Source organism: Rattus norvegicus, chromosome 2 (assembly GCF_036323735.1).
Source record: "Rattus norvegicus strain BN/NHsdMcwi chromosome 2, GRCr8, whole genome shotgun sequence".
NCBI classification, from domain to species: domain Eukaryota; kingdom Metazoa; phylum Chordata; class Mammalia; order Rodentia; family Muridae; genus Rattus; species Rattus norvegicus.
In genome coordinates, this window is record NC_086020.1 from 194,115,528 (window position 1) to 194,137,595 (window position 22,068).

The 22,068-nt window shown below is 38.0% G+C and overlaps 1 protein-coding gene across 3 annotated transcripts in view; it reads left to right on the forward strand.

Annotated features, from left to right (window-relative positions):
* Rsbn1 (round spermatid basic protein 1) overlaps positions 1-22,068 on the forward strand; it is a 54,085-nt gene that overhangs the window by 10,470 nt on the left and 21,547 nt on the right. For 2 of the 3 annotated variants that reach the window (XM_006233082.5, NM_001191710.1), the window contains exon 2: positions 3,718-4,391. In XM_006233082.5, coding sequence (XP_006233144.1) covers positions 3,718-4,391 — 674 coding nt within the window. Of the gene's footprint in view, positions 1-3,717; positions 4,392-5,406; positions 5,525-22,068 lie in introns of those variants that run through there. The other variant, XM_039102412.2, reaches the window with a different exon arrangement.

Below are 22,068 nucleotides of genomic sequence, written 5' to 3' on the forward strand. Positions count from 1 at the left end.
TACTCAGAGCAAGGTGATTGGCATTTTTTCATAGAGCAACAGTGGCTGACTTGTAATAACCAACAGCAGATGGATGCTTAGGCCACCAGCTAGCTGCCACCACTGCAGTTTAATAACACAATTTGTTTGTTCATAGAGACTCATTAGCAAGTAGGAGATGAATGGTCTCATCTATAGACAAAGAAAGGCAAGCTTTTGGTATCCCAGCCTGAGAAAAAGAGTTAACATTTCAAAAACAGGATTAGCTAGTAGATAGATTAAAATTTGTGAGATTACAATTAAAGTCCATTTCATTTCCTTCCTTCCTTTTTTTTTTTTTTTTTTTGAGACTGTTACACTATTTTAGTTTTCCTATAAGTGTTTTGGGCTAAAACTGACAGAGACTTGGCCATATAGAATGCCACTGATAGGCAAATAGTAATGTAGAAAGTAACAGTCAAGGCACTTCCTTCTCAGTGCTAATTTCAGTGGTAGATCTAGGTTATAATTCTTTTTTTGCACACCTCTTTTGAAGATTTCTGAAATTTAAAATTTCATATTTTTAGAGATATTCTCCCCTTCCCCTTGAAATTTCTAAAGGATTTAGTAGGGGGGTAATAAGAAATATTTTTGAGTTTGTTTAACCTTTATATTTAATGACGTTTGTTCCTTAGAAAAATTGCCTAAATTACTGATTTATTAGGAAAAGTATTTAGATTAGTTTTATTTGGTAAATATAAATGACTTGAGTGTTTTAATTATGATATAGTTCTATATTTTTAGTTGCCAGTATAAGTAATCTGATTTTATATATGTTATATAGTTACATTATAAATGATGCTTGTAAATGAAGTCCCCATCCATTCTTTTTTTTTTTTAAATGCCATTTCTCATTCTGACTTCCTCTGCTTGGACCTCTTGAGTATAGAGATCACAAGGGTGATGTCCATGCCTGGTTGTTGTTTTAAAGCAAGTTGTATTAAACACATTGTATATTGCTCAGATGCTTTAAAGACTTGCATTTTAAAATATTTTATTTAGATTTTTGTAATTGTAGTATATGATCATTTGGAATGGTTTTATATAAAATCTTTATACTAATTCATATTTTTGTGTTATGTCAAATAAGTTTGTTTTTTGTTTTTTTTTTTTTTTCCTTTTTTCTTGGAGCTGGGGACGGAACCCAGGGCCTTGCGCTTGCTAGGCAAGTGCTCTACCACTGAGCTAAATCCCCAACCCCGCCAAATAAGTTCTTTATAACTAGGTATCTATGTTAACTGAATTACTTATGTTGGAAATAGTATTGCTTGGTAGATAAATTCTGTATAGTAAATGCTAGGCTAAGTTTGAAGGGTAGGACTATAATTGTTATTTAATCTCAAAGATTTTCTGTGTTTTTGGACAGGTCTATTTCCCTACTACTAAATAAAAGATGTCTTTCTATACTGCAATTGTCAATTCATGCGAACTGTTTAAAACTTGAGTCAGTTTTGAAATTATAACTTTAATTTGTTTATTATAGAAAATTGGAAAGTATATATAGGCAGAAGAAATAGACATTTATAATCCTGCTACCATTGATAACTATCAGTAATACCTTAGCGTACATGCCTCCAGATATTTTTCTGTATTTGTGCATACAGCCCATACATAGTTAAAGCAGATTGTCCCCAACTTTAGATCTTTTGAAGTGAATCTCTTTAGAAATTCACTCCTAGCTCTTCAAATACCCAGGTCTTTTATTATTTAGAATCATTCTAAATTTCACCTCTCAAAAGAGATTCCCCAATATCCAAAATGGCCTTTGTTCACCATCTACTGCCTGGTAGTACTGTGGCTGCTTGATCTTCTCCAGCTAGATTATATGACACAGGAGAGACAAAATTGTGTCTGTGCTGTGGTCAACACTGCAGCTAATGTCCAGAGTGCACCTAGCACATGGTGTGTATGTTTGTAATGAATTCAAGCGAATTCAGAAAAGGTATTCAAAAAAGGTATCAGAATAAGCCTATGTTAAGTGCTCTGGAATAAAAGGTAGTATATACTCTTGACCTCATATTACTTTCAGTCTAGAAGAAGGGTGGAAAGTTAAGCATGTACTCGGGAATGGGAGGTGCTATGGTGGGAAGTGCAGCATTAGGCTATTTTCACTGCATACTCTGTTAGATGGGGAAGCTATGGTGCAGGGTTTCTAGGAGAGTGACAGTATGAGCGTTTTATAACATGATTTTTATGTCAGTTTCTCTACTCTGTTATTTATAATGGCTTGGTAATATATGCATGTAGTATGTAGCTATCAGAATTTAACTTCCATATTGTAAAGTTTAGAGGATTTTTCTTTCTTTTAAAAGATATTGTCATGACTATCTTTGTAGATCTTTCTTCCAGTTATTTCTTAGATAAAGTTATCTAAAAAAAAAAAGTTGACTTAGAATTGTTTTTTCTGGATCTGGAGTTTGTACGTATATTCAAGGCTTGTGGTACATATCACCAAATTGTCATTTGTGAAAAATTTATCAGTTTCTTTTTAAAATAAGGATTAAGATTTTGGGGTCTAAAGATTTTCTAGTTATCAGCCTGTGATCATTGGCACTCTATATTTTGCTTTGCTCCTCCATAAAACAGTGTAGAGAGTGCCTTCCTCAGATCGGATGTTGGGTGAAATGCTGTATGGAGAGTGCTTTTTGCAGAGCCTGGTGCAGAGTAAATTACCTCAGCAAATAACTTGTCCCCATTTGCTGGGGTTTGCTCTGTGATTTCTTTTTGATATCTTGCTGTTTGTGTTGCCTTTCTTTTACTTTTTCCCATGAGAAGAAGAAAAAGGCTTCTATTTCAGGGCCTTTTTTGAGACAGTCTTGCCTTAGAGCCCCGACTAACTTCTAGTTCTTCATCTTTTGTTAGTTTCCCAGACACAGTACAGTTGTGTGCTACCACGCCAGGCCCAAAAGGATATTATTGTAAGGTCTTGGACTTTCCTGAAGAAAAGTAATGACCACGTTTAAGAGACACAGCAGGAAAAAGGGGTGACAAAAATGTAACAAGACAGAAAGGGAAAAAAGATTGGGAGGAACAAGAACAATTGTGGAGAGTAGGTAGCCAGGTGAAAGGAAAGTGAGCTGCGGGGAAAGTGGGAGTGGCTATCAGTCTGTGTCTTATAGTTTAGTTGCCTCTTTCCCTATCCTACCACTGCAAGACAACATCGCTTTTAAAGCCCATTTGATAGGTAAAATACTGTTTTATGGCTTAATTTGTCTTTGGCTCAACTGTATGTACTATAATAATTAATAGACGGACAGGAAAATGTGAAACACCAAACTTGAATTCAGATTTTATCTGAGTAGCCAAACAAATGCTTCATATGGTGAAGCACACACTATTTCCGTCTTTTATCTTTATTACAAGTCATGTGAAATGTGTCCTCTGTGCTTCTGTGTGTGTCACTGGTGTGTGTGTTGTCCATGGCCTTGCACTTATTAAGTAAGTGTTATGTACTATTTAGCTGTAGTTCCACCAATAGCTCATTACCAGGTTTTTTGTTTTTTGCTTTATAGTATAATCTTTAACTCAGAATATTACTATATTTTAAGATTTTTGTGTCTTTTATTTCTAATGATAAAAGATGTAATAACATTCTCAGAAATTAAGGAGAGGGTTTTTAATTTTAGATCAAATACCTTAAGACACATGTATATTGACACTGGTCCTAGCAACTAACTTATTTTTAATTATTGTGGCCAGAAACAGCAGATGAAAATGGTAAAACCCAGAGAGCTGATGATTTTGTCTTGAAGAAAATAAAGAAGAAAAAGAAAAAGAAACACCGAGAAGACATGAGAGGAAGACGCCTTAAAATGTACAATAAGGAAGTACAAACCGTCTGTGCTGGCCTGACCCGCATCAGCAAAGAAATTCTCACCCAAGGACAGCTAAATAGCACTTCAGGAGTTAATAAGGAGTCCTTCAGGTATTTGAAGGATGAACAGCTGTGCAGATTAAATTTGGGCATGCAAGAATATCGGGTGCCCCAGGGAGTACAGACACCTTTTACAACGCACCAAGAACATTCTATTCGCAGAAATTTCTTAAAAACAGGTACTAAATTTAGCAACTTTATTCATGAAGAACACCAGTCCAATGGTGGTGCTCTTGTCCTTCATGCATACATGGACGAACTCTCATTTTTGTCTCCAATGGAGATGGAGAGATTTTCTGAGGAGTTTCTTGCTTTGACATTCAGTGAAAATGAGAAAAATGCTGCATACTATGCTTTAGCAATAGTGCATGGAGCGGCTGCTTATCTCCCAGACTTCCTGGACTACTTTGCTTTTAATTTTCCCAACACTCCAGTGAAAATGGAAATTTTGGGCAAGAAAGATATTGAAACAACCACCATTTCAAATTTTCATACTCAGGTAAGGTAAAATTATTGTTAATTGGATAGTAAATACAGTATCGCAACAGTTTTGTGTTGTATAACACACCTGCACACACTATAAAAATTCCTCATAATAAAAGTACTTCACACAGTCTTTTCTTTAAATTGTAATTTCTAACTGGTGGGATCTTTGGTGTAGGACTTGTACTTGCTTGAAGACATGCTTTATACATCATTATGAGTTTATGGAAATAAGCTTGAAAATGAATTCAGGCTTTATATTTCGGGTAGTACTATAGTGTAGAGTATATGATTTAGACACAGTAGCCTCAGGGTAACATTAGTGAAGACTGATACTAAAATAGAAAACGGAAGGGTGTTGGCTTATTTACATACCAGGCTTTGCTTAAGTTCTTTCAGTAACTTGTTGGCAGTCTATCCCAGAAATACATCCCATTGGTGTGGCTTGTGACTGGAGAGACCGCCATTGCCTCTGCTCCTTTTGCTTGTGCACTGTTGTAGGTCAAGACGTTTTCTGATTGAAGCCTTGCTTGGGCAGTTAGGCTTAAGTCAGCAGGGAAACGTTCCTTTCTAACCAGTTTTTAGCCAATTGTTCTTTTCAGTGGAATGATTGTAGAGCATTAAAAAGAACAACGAGGAATCTGAAGGTTTTTAAATGTTTTTGTTTTTGTTTCTTCCTTTGCTTTCCTCAGACTGTGAATATGAATGGGCAGTGCTAGGTTTATGCTGTAGACATTGCAGTTCAAATTTAGTGGAGACTATTTCACTTTTTAAAGATTTATATAATGTGCCTTTTCAGGTTTTATAGTGACTTACTGCCATTCTCTCCCTTACATTTTTGAGGTAAATGAAGTTACATACTCCGACTCTCAGCTGCTTCCATTAGAGAGGGTTCAAGCTGCTTAGCCTCACCTGAACCCTCCTCTAACTTGATTTTTTAGTTACTCTTACCATCCTTGCCTCCAATGAGGGGAGTATCCAATTTTGATTTATGGACTTCAGAATTTCTCTAATTGAAGTTCTCTCTGCAGTAGAGAGAGCAGGAGCAGCTAATCTGGAGAGGTCGCAAGATGAATCTGCCCAAGATGTTGGAACTCCATGTGCAATAAAGGGCTTCGTCTTGGATTTTGGCCTTGTTACTGCAATCAGGTACCAAAGTACTGACATTTGTAGTAGATTGTCCTTTCTTTTTCTTTTTTTAAGGAGTTTTTCCCTTTGAAAGTTAAAGAATCCTACTTTGATAAATACTAAAAAAGAGACAAGAAAACAACTCTAAGTCTATAGTTAATGAAGGTATCGCTGAGAGTGGGATTTACATGTTCCATCACTTTTTTAGATTAGAGAAATGAAATTTTCTATTTGACAGACCAGCAAGTGTATCTAAAAAATAAGCCAGAAATCTGGGGGGGGAGATAAGTTTTGTAAAGGTGACTTTTTCTATAGATTGAGTTTGTATGTCAACAGACAATACTCCGACAAGTTAGACATCTCAAAATGGTATTCCCTGCTGATTTTTGTCTTCCAATTAATTTTTTAAATGGAGCTGATATTTAAATGACTGTACCAACAACTTACCTTGAGATTTACTTTGTGGTTTATAAAATAAGTGCCTTAAGGAATATGTTAGATTATTATGGAGTTAGACCTTATTATTTTAGCGGTGTAAGAGGATTGAAGCCTGGGTCTGTTGTGACTGTGCTCCAGTAACTCAAGCTTTGATTAACCCATGAACCTTGCCATTTGCATCTGTAAAATCTTTGATGGATGTGAAGATGGAAGCTAAACACGTTCGTTCACATTTGTTTATGGCTTGTAGAAATGTTCATATCAAGAGTATTTGAACAACCAGGAGGTAGGTAAGCAATGTGTCTCTGTTATCCAGTCATACAGTCAGTAAGTAGAAGAGTCAGGATAGAAGCCGAGGCCATCTGACTACTTAATGTTACCGCTGGGAAAGAGATTGCTGCTTCCGTTTGTCTAAAGTTGTGGTTATGAAGCTAAAATTGTATTTCAGTGTAAAGTAGGAGAAGTTTTACTTTTTATGTTTTTAAAACAAATATGCTTAGATGCTGGGAATTAAGTGAACACATGGGATATTTTGGAAATCTGTGTTCTGTGGGCTTAGGAACTTGTGTCAAGCTATAAAGTCAAGTAAATATTGGGCACTTTTGAAAAAATTGTTTTGTTCATAGATTGACATGTAGCCATAATAATTGTTCATGACTGCATTTCAAGACAGGTTTCAGCTTCTACTGAGCACCTACCAGGTACTGCACACTCAGTTTTTAAAAGGACTAACTGATGAATTTAGCCTAGTAGAGAGGTGAGTAAGGTGGCAGTTTAAGAAGAATAGACGTGTGCACAGGGAAAAACCCTATTGTTGAGGGATCAGGGTTTGGTGATTAGAAGGCATTTTAAAGCATGTTATGCTTAAGGAGGCTCTTAAAAGCAGATCAGTACTTAACTTGGTGTCTTAGTTAGGGTTTTACTGCTGTGAACAGACACCATGACCAAGGCAGCAAGTCTTATAAGGACAGCATTTAATTGGAGCTCGCTTACAGGTTCAGAGGTTCGGTCCATTATCATCAAGGTGGGAACATGGCAGTGTCCAGGCAGACATGATGCAGGATCTGCTGAGAGTTCTACATCTTCATCTGAAGGCTGCTAGCAGAATACTGGCTTCCAACCAGCTAGGATGAGGGTCTTAGAGCCTGTGCCCACAGTGACACACCTAACTCCAACAGGGCCACACCTTCTAATAATAGTGCCACTCCCTAGGCCAAGCATAAGCAAGTCATCACACTTGGTATTGGTCATTGTTAAACAAAAGTAATTTTAGCCTATGAAAAATATACAGTCTTGAGAATGTGTCACATTCGGGTAGCTGCGAATAGCGTGGTGAAGCAACGGTACATTGGTTGCTAAGAGTGGTTAGAGTGAGAGGAGGGAGAGAGAATAAGGCTGAGGGTTAGTCAAGGGTATGAAAAACTAAATGATATGCTGAAACACTTTTTCTAAAGGGTGATGGGGAATTACTAGTTGCTTTTCATAGGGGGAGTACCAGTAAATTAAAGATGAAATGGTAAGGTAGAGAATAAAAATGTGGGAGAAAATGAATTTGGAAACAAGAAAACTGATTAGGTTACTATAGTAACTAGATCAGAAAAGTGCCATATCCAAACTGATAACAGTTTTGGAGAAAAGAATGAGATTTGAGAAATTAGGTGTAGGCTAACTGGGTTTAGTGAAAGAGGTCCAGTTTTTTTTTTTTTTTTTTTTTCCTTTTTTTCGGAGCTGGGGAGTTGTAACTCCCACTCTGTCTTCAGTGCTAGAGATTGAACCAGGACTGTGTACTGGACAGCTGCTCTTTTGGGGAGCCAGCAGGCCCTGGCTGCTAGAGATTTGAATTGGAGGTGTATATTTAAGCTTATTTTTAGAAAAGATCTTTTAGTAGCTGAATATATGGATCTAAGATTGGGAAATGCAGGTTTTGGGTTAATTAACACATAAGCAAAATAGAGATATTGTAGAATCGAGAAGAGGTGTAGTGTACCTGCTTGTAAGTGTGAGAATTTGGGAAGATACCCAAAACGGAAGGCAGACAAGGATGTGTTTCCTAGATTTTAACAGTAATGGGATGATAAAAATATAATATAGCCAGCTGTGCAGTCATGAGGCCTGAAGTTTGGATCCTGTCACCCATTAACTATCGGCGCGGGGGGGGGGTGTCTTGCAAACACTTGCAGCTCCAGCTTATCGATCTGATGTCCTCCTACAGCCTTTGTGCACATACAGACATGCATATCACACATGTGCAGATACATTCAAACACACAAAAAAATCTTAAAAAAAAATTACACATTATGCTTGCAGACAGAAGCCCAGCATGGCTGTCCTCTGAGAGGCTCTACCCAGCACCTGACTCAGATGCAGACACCCACAGCCAAACATTGGACAGAGCTTGGGGAGTCTTATGGAAGAGTTGGGGGAAGGATTGAGGGCCTCAAAGGGGATAGGAACTCCACAGGAAGACCAACAATTAACCTGGACCCTTGGGGACTCTGAGAGACTGAACCACCAACCAAAGAACATACATGGGCTGGACCTAGGCACCCGGCACTATGTAGCGGATGTGCAGCTCTGTCTTCATATGGGTTCTGAACAACTGGAGTGGGGGCTATTCCTAAAGCTGTAGCCTGTCTGTGGAATCTGTTCCCCCTAACTCAGCTGTCTTGTCTGGCCTCAGTGGGAGAAGAAGTTCTAGCCCTGCATGGACTTGATGTGCCAGGGTTGGGGGATACCAAGGGAGTTCTCTACCCTCTCAGAGGAGGAGAGGAAGGGGTTGGGGGAGGGACTATGTGTGGGGTTCCAGGAGGGGGTATAGCAATGGGATGCAAAGTGAATAAGTAAAAAATTACACAGCAAGTGATGGATCAAGTAAGATAAAGATGGAAAAGTATTAGGCTTACAAGTTAGGAATTTAATTGGAAACATCATAAAGACCAGTGCTTTGCAAAACACTGCGGTGATGGTGGTGGTAGTTGATCTTAAGTATTGTAAATTGTAGCTTTTCTTTAGAACCTTGCTATCAAAATGCTTGAGTGTTTTTGGTAGCACCACAGTGTGTGCTACAAATGTTTGTTCTTGCTTTTCCTGAGATCTTCCAAATCAGAATCTGGACGTCTGCAGGTTCCTGGGATGATTATTATGTGCACATGATGATTCAGTAAGCACTGCTTTAGAATTTGTCCTCTAGCAGGAGAGGGCTGCCAATATGGAAAGCACATTCTAGGCAGGGTGTGTCTGATGAGTGGTAAGGATAGCAGGTTAAACAGGTGGTTATAAATGGTTATTAAGTAGGCTAAAGCTATCCCAAGGTGGTTTGGGAACTCCAGCATTCCAGATTGCCACAATCACAGAATTCTTACCAGTTAATTAGCCTTTTAGAATCTTTAACCTAACCTCAAATACCTCTTTTTTTCTCCCTTGGGAACTTCAACTCATGAAGTAAACTGTAGGCTTGTTTCATGTAAGAAAAGTGAGAGTTTCTATTACTTTTATATTTTTTAGTTACTATATTAGGTCAAGCTAGGATCCATGTATAGGCTGTTTTTCTTTTCTTCCTTTTTTTTTTTTTTTAAGATTTTACTTATTTAATGCATGTGAGTACACTGTAACTGTCTTTAGACACACCAGAAGAAGGCATGGGATCCTGTTACAGATGGTTATGAGCCACCATGTGGTTGCTGGGAATTGAACTCAGGACCTCTGGAAGAGCAGTCAGTGCTCTTAACCACTGAGCCATCTCTCCAGCCCCCACACCCCCTTAACATTTTTTTTTCTTTTTCTTTTTTTTGGAGCTGGGGACCAAACCCAGGGCCTTGCGCTTGCTAGGCAGGCACTCTACCACTGAGCTAAATCCCCAACCCCCCCCCCCCCTTAACATTTTATAATCATTAAATATGTTTTCAGGAGGTCAGTTCATTGTGTCGGTTGGAACATCAAGCAGATCATTGTTTGCTTACTTAGCTCCTAGGACTGACTGCTAAAGGACAGCTTTGTGAATTTGAATTTCTAAAAGACCATGCATGTATTAAGACAATAAGATGTTTTTATAATTCTGTAGGAATATTTATTTCTAATTTTTAATTGGTCATTGGCTAAGTTACCACTTTTGACCAAAAAGTTTGAATGTTTGTCTAAATCTCTATGTCAGTTAATGAAGAAATTTCTATGTTCAACATAGAAATGCCTTTTTTTTTCTTAAAAATTTTTATCTGTATATATTTTGGGAATCAATATGATTTGTGATCTTTTTAATTAGTTATAAATTATAACTATAGTATTGGATATCTGAAAGCTCTTTGCACGGAGCCGTATTAGATTTGGGCCTAGCGGCTTTTTGACTGCATGGCTCAAAGTGGCTAGGTGACTTTGGGCTGTTTGGCCACAGATATTCACCCCTAAGATGACTGCCATAAGTCTTAAGATTGTTGAATGAAAGCCTCTCCCATGAATTTACGGCACAGGAAGATAACATTCAAGGGATGCCTCAGCTCCCTTAGCAGATACCTGTTACCTCCTGAATCAACACCCGGTGTCTCCACCGCCTGACCTCATCTTCTACCGCCTGACCTCTTTGCCTCCAGCTATCACTACCTATATCTGCACCTCCCCCTCCTCTGTGTTTCACAAAGGTCACTCCCCCTACCTGAAAGCCTTAAAAGCTGTAACGTTCATCCCAATAAACGAGACCTTGACAACAGAACTTTTGCTTGGTCTCCTTCTTTTCTTCACCCCCATTTTGGCCCACAGGTAGAAAGCCTCTTCGGGACCCTGAATAACTGGGTCCCCGCTGGCGGGGACAGCTCTTGAAATATTTTAGGCTGAATTATTACATTCTACAGTAAAATCCTCCATCTTTAGTGCCCTATGTTATTGTAGCCCTATGGTAACAGAGGAACTGATAAAAGCTCGAATCTTTTTATGGATTACAGGCTTTAGGAAAAAGGACGTCATCTTTAAGTCCTTGTATCCTACTAGGTGACAGTATTTTGGTCATAATACTTTGTCACCTTCCCAAGACTAATTGAAGATCCTTAACAAGAAATTGGTTTTTCCTTTCTCTGAATGGTACAAAACTCTAGGGCTTGGGGCTTAGAAAACTATTATGTGCATATAATGCAACCGATAATCTTATTATATCCTAATACGTATTGAACTTGGCCTGAACATGTGTCTGTGCACCATACATTTGCCTGGTGTTTGCAGAGACCATCAGAGGGTGTCACATGCTCTGAAACTGAAACTATAGTTGGTTTGTGCTGCTTTATGGGTGCTGGGAATGGATCCTAGGTCTTTTGAAGGAGCAGCCAGTGCTCTTAACCTCTGAGCTCTCTCTCTCTCTCCTCATATAGCCTGCATTTCTAACATTCCTAGGTAGTGTTGATGACACTAGGAGGTCACAGGTTTATAGATTATATATGACTTCCATGTGAAAACAGTAACAAACTATCAGTATAGTAATGTTAAAATGGCAATTGTTGTAAGCATCACTGAGATGGAAGGGTATGCACGAAGAAGAATGACGGTTGTATATGTGCCACAGGGCAAATGTTCATATTTTAAGTTCTGTTTTTGTTTTTGTTTTTTTTTCTCAAAGAATTTCTGTTCTTAGGATTGGAAATTTCATTGAAGGGCATATTTTCAAAGTTGTAGTGAGACATGTTTTCCATCTGGCCTGAGTAAAAGCATACATACAAAACTTTATTTGGGTGGTAACTGTTACTTTTGTAATAGAAATATCTGAATATAATAATATTCTGTAGGATTGGACTATCCAACTTTAATGTCTTGTTTTACAGAATAAAAAAATTATTTCCTGTCATGTGTTAGGATAATGCTCTTCAACCTTTCATTACTATATTGATGTTTTTGTAATATTGATAGTTGTGATGAAGAGCGGAATTAGTAGAATAGTATATAATTGGGAAATAGCTAAACCCTTGAGGAACTCTAGGCACTAGTACATTGTGTAAAAGAGAAAAATAAATATTTGAAGTTGCTGCCTTTAGAAAATAAGCGAACATACATAGCAGGTTTGATTGTTTTCTGTAGTTCTTGGTACAGCTTGTAATAAACTCACTTTGACCCACTCAGTGCTTTTCCACGAGATGTTTTAAAGAATGTTTTCTACTCATAGGTCACAAGGTTAGGAAGATTGCTGGCTTGCTTTTTCTTTTCTGTTTTTTAAACAATCAGCTTAAATAGGCTTTTTCCTGGAGTACAAGTTCTGTGGAACAGTCCATACCTCATATGCAGGGTTTCCAGTACGATGATACATTTCAAGCGTGGTGTTGTTCTGAGTATTAACGGGTGGTTTTAGAAGTTGTGTGTATTGGATACACAGTGGTACTTAACTCTCAGAAATGATATAGGATAACTGCAATGTTGAGTTCGTAACCTAAAGAACCATATGTGTGTTGACATAGAGCAGTGTGTACATTGAGAGATTGTTGCTTAATGTTTGGAGACTATTACAGATGAAACAGGCTTTGAGTGCATGCTAAGTGTGATTAATTCCATACTGTTTTCTCTCCTAATATTACTAAGGCAAGTTTTCCCTGACGCCATTGTCTTCTGCTTTCCTGGCAGTTTTACTTGTTCTCCTCTGCTCTTTGCTTACCTCCTTGTAATACAGCTGACATGTTTTTCCTCCACCCACTGTGCTGTAATATACTTTAGGAAATGATAGAACTCAGCTTGTTTATTGCTTTCATTGAAAATGCATGGCATTATCTCAGATTTTTTGTAGCTTCCTGTTCATTAAATCTGAAGTTAAGTCTAAGATACATGCCCCAAATGACTCAGTTCCTGTAATCAGGGAAATTGTAAGAGGCATTGTTTTACATTGCATGCTATCTATTACTACTGTAGTTCTTTTCATTTGATATGTAGTATAGTCTTAGATTTTCATAACATCGTAAACTGAGACATAATCTTGTCTAACATCTATACAGTACAAAATTATTTAGAAATCCCCTTTGAGGTAACCAGCCATTTGGGACTATTTCTTTATAAGGTTTTATGAAAACTTGGAAGCATTGCTTAGGAAAAGTAAGCTTATTTGCCTATAAGAGTGTTTTCCCTCTTCCTCTCCCCAGCTCCTTTTCTTCCTCCCTCCTCCTCCTGTGTGTGTGTGTGTGTGTGTGTGTATACATGTGTGTATAGGCAGAAGTCAATATCATGTCTTCCTCAGTTAGTCCTCATCTACTTTTTGAGGCAAGATCTCTCACTAAACCTAGGAGCTCACTAATTTAACTAGACTGGCCAGCCAGTGAGCTCTAAGGATTCAGTTGTCTCCTCCTCCCCAGCACTGAATTTATAGGGTTGTGGGGATCTAAAGTCTGGTACTCAAACTTGTGTAGCAAAAACTTTATGGACCAAGTCATCTTTCCAATCCCTCATCCCTTCTTGGTCTCTTAGAGAAGATACTGCATTAACTACATTGTCTATTTGTGTTCTAGATTCTGACTCTCAGCCAGGGTCTTATGCTTTCCGGACTGGATTCTAACTCGCTATGTAGTTGGACTTATAACCCTCCTGTCTACTTTTTGAATGTTAGTACTATATGCAGTGCCACCAGTCCTAGTGTATGCAGTGCTGGGAGTTGAGCATAGGCTTTCATGCATGTTAGACAAGCACTGATTAGCTCACCATATCATGAGCCCCTGTTGTTTTAAAATATACATAAAATAAGCTTACCATCTTGACCATTAAAGACTGTGCTTCTGTGGAATTAATTACATTCATAATGTTATATAATCATCACTGTTCATTTCCAAAGATTTTTCCACAATCATAAACAGAAGCTACCCATTTGCTTAGGGTTTTCAGTAATAATAAGCCACCCTTACTTCTCCAACCTTTGCCTCCTCCATTTTAAAAATAAAAGGGGAGAGATTATATACATGAATTGCTGCTTTGTATATGTCCTTTAAAAGACAAGTTTTTCTTTTTATTCTAAAACAAATCTTTGTCTTGAATTATTGTTTATAATTTTTTCAATTACATACTTTACTATGATGTATATCTTGAGAGACTCCAATTATGTTTGGGTTCTAGTACCAGAGAGGCTAGCAACCCTGATGTACTGTGGAAGGAGAGGAAGATGGATGTAGGTGTTCAAAGTGCACTTTTCATGGTCTATTTTTTTTCTTTTTTCTTTTTTTTTTGGAACTGGGGACCGAACCCAGGGTCTTGAGCTTGCTAGGCAAGCGCTCTACCACTGAGCTAAATCCCCAAACCCTCATGGTCTATTTTTAATCTTGTAGATAGCCCAATGTCTATCACCTCAGAAACATGTTTATACTGGTAGTTACCCTCCTGAGTTACCCTAGTGACTTTTGTCTGACTCATGTTTAGTTCCTCATGACTATCACTCTGGTTCTAGGAGCTGGACTTTGTGTTTTCTTTAGCCATTCAGGGGAAGAAGCCTCTGGTAATTCCTGTTTCTTTAAACAGAAGGCCTACATTTGATATTATCACCTTAATTTAAATAGGAAATATGCTTGGAGGTCTAGATTCTGGTTAGAGTCTCTTGCCCCATGTCATGTTAGGCAAGAGAGAAACAGAGCATTCACCAACAGCGTGAAAATAAAATGACATGTTCTACTGTGATGGTTTGAATATGCTTGGCCCATGGAAAGTGGCAGTATTAAGGAGGTGTGGCCTTGTTGGAGCAGGTGTGGCCATGTTGGAGGAAGTGTGTCTTTATATAGGTGGCTTTGAGGGCTCCTCATGTTTAAGCTCCACCCAGTGTGGAAGAGACCTTCCTCCTGGTTGCCTATAGAGGAAGAGGAGAGTCTCTCCTGGTTGCCTTTGGATCAGGATGTAGTACTCTTGACTTCTTCTAGCACCATGTCTGCTTGTATACTGCCATGCTTCCTGCCATGATAATAATGGATTGAACCTCTGAAACTTGGTTATAGTTTCTTGTCACAGCAATAAAACCCAAACTAAGACAACTACTTTATCTCATGTGTTATTCTTTAGGATTCTAGTTTTGGTTCAACAGTGATGTATGAGAATTATGTTGATGAACAAAACTAGATCATTGATTGTTACCCTATGTGTTGAGGGTATTGGGTATTGGAAATTACAATTCTCTTGTTCTCAGGCATTTGCTATTTTATAATATTGTTGTGTTATAATTATTGGTGTAAATGTCTATCTATATATATATCCTGATAGTTCTACTTTTTTTTTCTAAAAATTCACAACTGTTATTAATGGCTTAATGGATTCATGGCTCATATGTAGGAAGTCTTTGCTCTATGGTTCCATTTGGTTGGTGGTTCAGATAGGTCCGCAGTTCTAGATTAGGTAATTTTCTTCAATCTGTAAAGGTATTGTTCCAATGTCTTTTTAAACTTAAAAGTTTCTGTTGAGGAACACAATGTTGTCATTTCTGATCCCTTTTTGTGTGCCTTTCTCCCTACCACTCCCTCTATCTTTGGACATTTTCAATATTTCTTTATTATAAAAATAGAGAATATTAAGGATAATATGCTTTGAGATAAGGTCTCTTTAAAAAATTACTATGGGGGTTGGGGATTTAGCTCAGCGGTAGAGCGCTTGCCTAGCTAGCGCAAGGCCCTGGGTTCGGTCCCCAGCTCTGAAAAAAAGAAAAAAGAAAAAAAAAAAGTAAAAGTTACTATGAATGTATCAAGCGTATAAAGAAGTATAAGTTATAAGTATTTAGATTCATATCATGAAGCCCAGGAAAGGCAACTTTATCAGTGCAGTTGAACTCTGTTCTCTCTGCCTTTTCTTTCTTTCTTTCTTTCTTTCTTTCTTTCTTTCTTTCTTTCTTTCTTTCTTTCTTTCTTATTGGATATTCTTTATTTACATTTCAAATGTTATTCCCTTTTACAGTTTCCCCGGACATAAGCCCCCTATCCCATCCCCTCCCCCTTTTTAAGGGTGTTCCCTCTGCCCAACTCCCTTCCCCCCTTCCTTGACATTCCCCTACACTGGGGGGTCTAGCCTTGGCAGGACTAAGGATCTCTCCCATTGGTGCCCAACAAAGCCATCCTCTGCTACATATGCAGCTGGAACTATGGGTCTGTCATGTGTACTCTTTGGGGAGTGGTTTAATCCCTGGGAGCTCTGGTTGGTTGGTATTGTCGTTCTTATGGGGTTGCAAGCCCCTTCAGCTCCTTCAATCCTTTTCTAACTTCTCCAAAGGGGATCCCGTTCTCAATTCAGTGGTTTGCTACTGTTATTCACCTCTATATTTGACATGCTCTGGCTGTGTCTCTCAGGAGATGGCTATGTCCAGTTCCAGTCAGCATGCACTTCTTAGCTTCATCAATATTGTGTAGGTTTGGTGGCTGTGTGTGTGTGTGTGTGTGTGTGTGTGTGTGTGTGTGTATGTATGTATGTATATATATATATATATATACACATACACACACACATATATATATATATATATATATATATATATATATATGGCACCAATGGGAGAGGCCCTTGGTCCTGCCAAGGCTAGACCTCCCCAGTGTAGAGGAATGTCGAGGATCCCCAGGTAGGGCAGGCTCTGAATGACCATTCCTTCAGTCTCTGCTCCAAACTTTGTCTCCATATCTCCTCCTGTGAATATTTTTGTTCCCCCTTTTAAGGACTGAAGCATCTGCACTTTGGCTGTCCTTCTTCTTGAGCTTCATGTGGTCTGTGGATTTTGTATCTTGGGTAATTCGAGCTTTTGGGCTAATATCCACTTCTCAGTGAGTGCATATCATGTGTGATTTTCTGTGGTTGGGTTACCTCACTCAGGATGATATTTTCTAGTTCCATCCATTTGCCTATGAATTTCATGAAGTCATTGTTTTTGATAGCTGAGTAGTATTCCATTGTGTAGATGTACCACATTTTCTGTATCCATTCCTCTGTTGAAGGACATCTGGGTTCTTTCCAGCTTCTGGCTATTATAAATAAGGCTGCTATGAACATAGTGGAGCATGTATCTTTGTTGTATGTTGGAGCATCTTTTGGGTATATGCCCAGGAGAGGTATAGCTGGGTCCTCAGGTAGTGCAATGTCCAATTTTCTGAGGAACCTCCAGACTGATTAGAAGCTGGTTGTGCCAGCTTACAATCCCACCAACAATGGAGGAGTGTTCCTCTTTCTCCACATCCTCGCCAGCATCTGCTGTCACCTGGGTTTTTGATCTTAGCCATTCTGACTGGTGCGAGGTGGAATCTCAGGGTTGTTTTGATTTGCATTTTCCTGATGACTAAGGTTGCTGAACTTTTCTTTACATACTTCTCAGCCATTTGATATTCCTCAACTGAGGATTCTTTGTTTAGCTCTGTACCCCATTTTTTAATAGGGTTATTTGGCTCTCTGGAGTCTAACTTCTTGGGATTTTTTTCCTTCTTTTTGTATATTTTGGATATTAGCCCTCTATCAGATGTAAGATTGGTAAAGATTTTTTTCCCCAATCTGTTGGTTGCTGTCTTAATGACAGTGTCCTTTGCCTTACATAAGCTTTGCAGTTTTATGAGGTCCCATTTGTCAATTCTTGATCTTAGAGCATAAGCCATTGGTGTTTTGTTCAAGAAAATTTCCCCTCTGCCTTTTCTATATGGAAATATATATTCTTTGAGTACATTTTCTATTTCTTTTTTTCTTACTCTTCTTTCCCCTTCCTTATCTTCCCACTCATTTACCTCTTGTCTTTCTCTCTCCCTCTCCCTTCCCTCCTTCCCTCCCTTCCTTCCTTCCTCTTCTGTTTTTCTTTTTCTTTTTCTTCTTTTCTGGGGATTGAATCCAGACTCTTAGGCATGTTAGACAAGTGTTCTACCACTGAGTTATATTTCTAGCTTTAACTCTTTGCTATTTCCTTCTCTCATTTTTTATTATTCCTCTTCCTCTTCTCCTTTTTCTTCAAAAAATCTTTTTATATGTCAGTTCTCCCAAGTGGTGGTGGTCTAATTTACTTAAATTTTTAATCTTATTTTTATTACAGTGGTTATATGCATACACATATACATAGCATGCACATGTGTAGGTCAAAGGACAACTTAAAAGAATTTTTTTTCCTTCTACTTGAGTGGGTTCTGGGCATTGAACTCAACCCATTAGGCCTGGTGACAAATGCCTTTACCCTTGGAACAACCTTTTGGCCTTAATTTCCTTTTAGAGGTCTATTTATTATATGCTGTGGTTATTTTTAATCTCTTGTGCTCAGGTTGGTCCTCGATTTTTTTCGTTTTTTTTTTTTTAAATTACCTATTTTTCTTTTTGTTCTGCTGTTTCCTTTTTCTGCTGTAGATGAATTTTAGCTAAAATGGGTTGAATTGGAAGTTTCATTCTTGTTTGCTGTTGCTTTTAAAATAATTTTGTTACTCTGTCATGGGTGAAATTATTTTAATTAAGTTAATCAGATTTTCTTTTATGTTTTGTCTCTACAAATTTTGTTTGTCTTAGTGTTTTATTTATGTTATAGATTTTCTTCAAAAGTAATCTGGTGGTTCTGTTCATATTTAAACAGGAGTTACCATAAAACTGGTCAAAAACCCTGTAGTCACATTGGTGGGATTTACCAGTTTGTGACTCAATAAGGAATCCACAGTGTTGTGAGTAAAGCTCTAACTATCAGTGTTTTTACTCTGGGGCTTTTAATTTCTATTGCTAAGAACCATTCATTACATTTTGCCAGGGACTTAGAATATGTTACATCTCTCTTTTCAGACTTGTAGCTTAGCTGTGGAAGAGAGACAGAGAAGTGTGGAATTACTTTGGTGTCTAATTGTATAATCCATCTTGGTATCCTTATTTATTCATACTTGCACAGTCCTTCTTTTTGATAAGGTAACATTAATAGATTCTGGGAATTTAGAACTGAACATCCTTGGGGTCTTTACTCCTGTTCCATGCTTCAAATTCATGGTGTCCAAAACAGATACCACCTTCCTACCCAAACTCCTCTTCCAGAAAAGAGAATGAATAATATTTTCTAATTGTAAAGGATACAAGTTGGTAGTAATTCTTGATACATTTTCTTGTTTCCTGTCAGATCCAGTGTTTCTCTAAGCCCTGCTAGTTTAATCATCTTGATACCTTCCATATATATATTTTCTTCCTACCCCTTTTAAAATCAGTTCACTGCCTTTGAGCAATTTCCTACTTGGACTTTTTTTTTTTTTTTCTTTTTTTCGGAGTTGAGGTCCGAACCCAGGGCCTTGCATTTGCTAGGCACCTACTTGGACTTTTATAGAATCCTAATAATTGGTCTTTTTTCCCTGTTTCTCTGAACATTAAACAAATAAAAGTACTCTGGGTTGGATGCCAGCACAATGTAAACCAGATATGGTGGTATACCCTGTAATCTCAGTACTAGGGAGGTGGAGGCAGGAGGACCAGAAGTTCAAGGTCATTTTCAACTACATAGTATGAGTTCCAGGACATTTTGGGTTACATGAGACCCTGCCTTAAAAACTGACAGAGACAAATATGGCTTACTGTGAAGACACGTGGAATGTTGAGGTAAGATCTCTTGAGCTCTAGAGTTTGAGGCCAGTCTGAACATATATTAAGACCACCACTCTGGCAAGGCCCTGGGTTCGATCCCCAGCTCCGAAAAAAAGAACCAAAAAAAAAAAAAAAAAAAAAAAAGACCACCACTCTGAAAGACTTGGGAGGCTTCCTCTTTATTTAAACCAAAATGGGTTTCGTTTCTTTTTCCTTCCTTCCTTCCTCCCTCCCTTCCTTCCTTCCTTCCTTCCTACCTTCTTTCCTTCCCTCCCTCAATCCCTCCCTCCCTCCCCTCCTCTTCCTCCTCCTCCTCTTCTTCTCTCTCTCATTCATTTATTCATTCATTCATTTGAGACAGGGTTTCTCTGTGTTTCCCTGACTGCCCTTGAACTCACTCTGTAGACCAGGCTGGTCTCAAACCCAGAGCTAGTGCTAATATAATAGTTCTTAGATTTTTCTCCCACTTTAAACTTGTTCTCAGATTTTAGCTTAATGTTGCTTTAAAGGACATTTTTTATACTCTGTATCATAGTCCCATTTTCTATTTTGAAGACCTCACAGTTTACAATGAAATGTTTTAGATGTCTTTCCCCACTAGACTATAAGCTTTAAGGAGTCAGGAATAGGTTTGGTTTGCTGTTTCTGTGTTGAGGACAGTCCTGGCATAATATAAATTTATAGTAAATGATGAATGGTTTGGGTTTTTTATAATTTTATATAATTTTTTATAATTCTTATTCTTTGTTCAAGGATATATAAATCTACTTCTTTAAAATTCTTAGTCTGTTTTCTGTTTCTGTCACAAACTAGTAAAGGCCAGGTACATTATAAAGATAAGGGATTTATAGTTCATTGTTCTGGGGATTCAAGGGCCTGTCACTGGCATACATTTGGCTCCATTCTGGGAGAGTACAGTCGGTGACCATGTGGCAGATGGGTTCAGGAGAGATACCAGCTCATTTTTCAGTTTCTTAGGAATGTTTTGTGTTCTATGTGTCAACCTTCTGTGACTGGTGCTCTCTTACTGAGGTGATGCCCAGTGTCCTAATTATTTCCCACTAAGTTCCACCATATGCTAGCAACACCACAGTAAGACTGAGCTTTTCAGCACTCTTTGGGGGACAAATATCCTCAAAATATTTAAAGACTGTTGTGTTCTCTTTTAATCTTTTATCAATATTTAAAATATACTTTTAACTTGTACTTCTCACTTGTCTGGTTTGCAAGTATCTAATCATTATAATTCTCTTGGGTGTATTTTTTTCTTCTTTAGTATTTTTCTCCCTTAAGTCCAGGTCAGGCTATAGTGTGCCAGTGCCATCTGTGCCATCAAAATGATCATGACAGAGAATCCAAATATGGTGGCTCAGAAAGGATGACTTCCTTCTATGACAATCCAAAGTTTAGCAGCATTGCTTTACGTTACCTAGGAGCCTTGTTCCTCTGTCTTTTAAGTTTGTCAATTCCTTTCTTCTTATATGCTTGGATGGGCCTGGCTCTATAGCACTCAGGGTTCTGCTAGCAAAGAAAGAGGAAATGAAAGACAAGATGGTTCCTTATGAAAACTGCACTTTAAACTTCCCATCCTTCTGGCTATAACTTAATCACAGGGTATATTTAGTTGCCAGGGATCCTAGCTCACTGGCCATATGCCCAGGAAATTCTCACTACAAAGAAGAAAGACAGAATACTTAGGAATAATTAGTGGTTTGCTTTTGGCATCAGATTCACTCAGTTAGTACATGTTACTGTGCTTATAAATGCTGTTCACAGTCTGGCTTGTATTACTAATTATTTAAATAACTAACAAAAATTTGCATTTATTAGAAGTTTTAATGCAAGTGACAGTGTTGATCAATAGCTCTTCTTTTTCTCTCTCTTGGCCAGAGTATAATGGTTGATTATTATGTTTCTACCCTTAACATACATAATATCAGCAAGTATTTACATGAGGCATATTGTATTGCAGATACAATGCAGTGAATGATAGTCTTTATATTTAAACATGTTGCTTTTTTTTCCTTTGAGTTCTTTAATTTGGGGTAGGTAAATCTTTTCTTTTTTGGTTTTTGAGACAGGGGTTTTCTATGTAGCCCTGGCTGTCCTAGAACTACTCTGTAGAGCAGGCTGGCCTTGCACTCAGAGGTCTATCTGCCTCTGTCTTCAGTGTTTGGAACTAAAAACATTCACCACCATGCCCAGCTGGTAAATTTTTTTTTTTCTACTGAGGACTGCATAGTATTTTAGGAGCATACGGTCTCTAAATTGGGGTGGATAAACTTTTAATACAAAAGACTGCATAGTATCCACCTCTACCTCAAGTACTTTCTGCTTAATTCTGCCACTGTGTGTGAGTAGAAGTGAGTGGGTAGGATGTTTTCCAGTCCAGTTTGGCAGTCCTGGGTTTGGTCTGTCAGTTTGTCAATGTCCGGTCTAAATTATCAGCTTATTTTTCTTCCCTTATCAATCATTGGCTAACTTCTTTAACCAGTGTTTTATAAGGATGCATTCTTGGTCATTTTTCTTTTCTCAAACCTAATATTCTTGACCGTTGTTTGAAATGTTATTCTTAAGTTATTGTAGTTGTTTTCTTGCTGTGACTTACTTGTGCTCTTTTTTTCCTTTCTCTGTGTGGCCCTCCTGTCTCAGCT